Below are 3,130 nucleotides of genomic sequence, written 5' to 3' on the forward strand. Positions count from 1 at the left end.
AATATACACTCTTTGGCTCAAGTTCTAGTCTTACCAACAAAACTTTGTTCATAATATGATTTTCTGAGTAGATTTATAAACACTTTTTTTAAAAGACCAATAATATATGCCCATCTTCTTTACTTTTAAGTGAATAAATTACCATATTTATTTACTCTCCAAGTTTGTTTGCAATCAAAATGAAGACAATAATAATAATAATAATAAAATAATACCTTTTGTGGTATTCTATAGGCAAATTAATGGCCCCCCAAAGATGTCCACATCCTAATCTTTAGAACATGTGAGTATGTTATCTTAAATGGCAAAGATGAATTAAATTGCAGATGAAATTAAAGTTGCTAATCAACGAACCTTAAAATAAAGAGATCATCCAGGATCATCACAGCATGTCCTTAATAATACAATAGAAGAGGGAGACAGAAGAAAAGGTTGAGTGATGCAATGTAAGGACTCTACCTTCCATTGTTGGCTTTGAAGATGGGAAGGGGCCACAAGCCAAGGAATGTGGGCAACCCCTTGAAAGTGGAATGGACGGGGAAGTTGGTTCTCCCCTAAAGCCTCCAAAAAAAAAAAATGCAGCCTCACTGACACCTTGATTTTGGCCCATTGACATATGTGTCAGACTTCTGACACACAGAACTGCAAGATAATAAATTTATGTTGTTTTAAGCCACTAAGTTTATGGCAATCTGTTACAGCAGTAATAATAAAAACAAATACATCTATCTAATAGGTTGTTGTGAGGCTCAAATGAAGCACAATTTATACAGACCTTGGTACTGTGCTGGCACAGTACTCATCTAATAAACATTAGTGACTGTTATTATAGTTAATAGTTATTTATTCTCTCAATATTTATTAAACTATGTATTAAACACTATCCTAAGTGCCTGAGATTCAATACAATTCACGGCATAGTCATTGGCTCCCAGGAGGCCCAGCCTAATTGAGGAGATAGTTCTGACATGAAATATGTATTAATCATGTTTTTAATTTTTAATATTTTGTGATGCTTTGACATCTTGGTGGGGGGGGGGGACTTGCTATCTGGGAGAGACTGCCCCTCCCAGGGCTTGTTAATTCCTAGAGATAGTAAACAAACTTATCTGGTGAGCCAGACTTTCATATGCAAACTAACCGACCTGAGTCCATACCCCCAACCACCTCTATCTAACTCTCATATACCAAACTAATATTTCCACTGCCCTAAATCAACCAAAGCCAAGTACCAGGCAACTAAAGACAGTCCCTCTGCCCCAAAGCCTGCTGGGATTATTAAAACTAGTCAAACTAAACTGTTTACTCTGCCCTGTCTTGCCCTTCCCACAAGACTCCCCAGAAAGGCTGAGACCTATGCTTCCTCCAGGCTCCTGCTTCTGCCTCCTAAAAAACCTTCTGGTGCTTCGTCATGTGGCCATGCATGATGTGTGTGTCTCTCCTTCTAGGGCAACTGTGAGTGACAACAAACTTCTTTCAGTGGCACCGACCTCTTCATGACCTCACACAGTCAACTTTTATAAATTAGGAACTGGGCACAAATCAAAGTGTTAAGTGCTATGCAGACTGTGTTACCCCAGCATAGAAGCAAGAGGTGAGGTTAGGGATGATAAGGGAGGAAAATGCTTTAAGAAAGTCATATATTGAAGTGCTATGTAATCAAGCCTCGTGAATAAGTTATTTTTTAATCTTTTGTAAAATAATTCTAGTATTGTGAGTCTCTTTCATTTTTAAAAATCATATGCTTTGATTTCTACTTCATTCAATGTTGTGAGAGAACAAGAANGCTCTCTCAATGTCTCAGCAGCCAGGAGTGCAGCTTTGCCTCCCTGCATCTCGCCTCCCTCTTCCCCCACTTGCCCATCTGTCCACCTTCAAGTAATTGGTGTACAAGTCTCTTAGCTGCTCTGTGTGACGAGTAGAGGGTTCGTTTGATGAGTTACAGCAGTTCAAATTGCAGCGATTTCCAGGGGAGAACTCAGGGAGCCTTCCCCACAGCCACTATTTTCTCCTGGAATCACCATATGCTATTTTTAAATATGCTTTGCAGCTGTCAAGTTCTGTGGATGTTTTTTCTGTGGGTGCCTTGTGGGACTGAAGGAGCAGAACAGTTGAAGCAGGGGGGAGGAGGGTCAGAGTGGACGGTTCCTCAGAACCCTCTTGAATATAAGGATGACATTTCTTACAAAAACAGAAGCTTATTATCCCTCAATCTCATTTTTACCTACACAATCATATTAATACCAACAATAACATTATTACTAACATAATAATAATACTTATTACTCTTATTCCTATAATTGTTCACATTCATTCTTAGTAGAGGAGACTTTGTTATGTTTAAGAAAGAATCACCCCATTTATAACATCGCTTCTTTGGGAAACTAGATTCTGTATTTCAAATAATATAAAACCAAACTTGGTTCATTCTTCAGGACTTCTGTCCACATGGAAAAGTGACAGCAATGTGATTATTGATTTAATAAGTAAACTTTGTGTTGCAAAAGCAATGATAGTCCTGTTAAGGATGTTCCTAACACTTATCTCAACTTTGCATTTTTCCTTAAAGGTATGCAATTTTTTCAGTTTAATGTTCCAACTTAGAACTTTATGAAACTCTTTTTTTTTTCTACAGCGTAAATACCTCCCTGAGGGCCAGCTGAGTGGCTCAATTGGTTAAGAGCTCGCTCAAGAGTTTGAGTTCTGTGCAACAGCGGTTCGATTCCCAGCCGGAGCTGAGCTGCTGCTGAGCTACCAACAGGTGGCAGGATGGCTCAGCTTAAAAAAAAAAAAAGAAAGAAATACCTCCCTGAATCACAGCTAAAGCTGTTAAAGAAGAAAAACTCTGGGGATGAAGTAGTCCTAGAGGCCGGCTAGACTTTCATAGCAAACTACTAGGAAAGCTAGGTTGAAATAAAAGTTTTCTTGGTAAATTTTATGTGTGAGCTGCTTCTTCTTTCTGTAAATTGTGTCACTGGAGTAGAGTCTAGGGGTGTAACTAAGCTTTCAACAAATGGCAGTGGGGGTAGGCAAGAGGGATCAATAGAGCAGATGCAAACTGAAGTCTAGCTCAGAAAAGAAAATACCCAATCCAAGACTTTACCCTAAACTGCGACATTAAAAAAAAAAA

General features: G+C 38.7%; 1 protein-coding gene across 1 annotated transcript in view; it reads left to right on the top strand.

Moving 5' to 3' along the window:
* Positions 1–3,130, top strand: part of LOC109375354 (ceruloplasmin-like) — a 51,912-nt gene that overhangs the window by 43,690 nt on the left and 5,092 nt on the right. Inside the window, exon 19 of the mRNA XM_019630706.1 lies at positions 2,636–2,672. Within this exon, the coding sequence (XP_019486251.1) occupies positions 2,636–2,672 (37 nt within the window). The remainder of the gene's footprint in view (positions 1–2,635; positions 2,673–3,130) is intronic.

Source organism: Hipposideros armiger, unplaced genomic scaffold, assembly GCF_001890085.2.
Source record: "Hipposideros armiger isolate ML-2016 unplaced genomic scaffold, ASM189008v1 scaffold_936, whole genome shotgun sequence".
NCBI classification, from domain to species: Eukaryota; Metazoa; Chordata; class Mammalia; order Chiroptera; family Hipposideridae; genus Hipposideros; species Hipposideros armiger.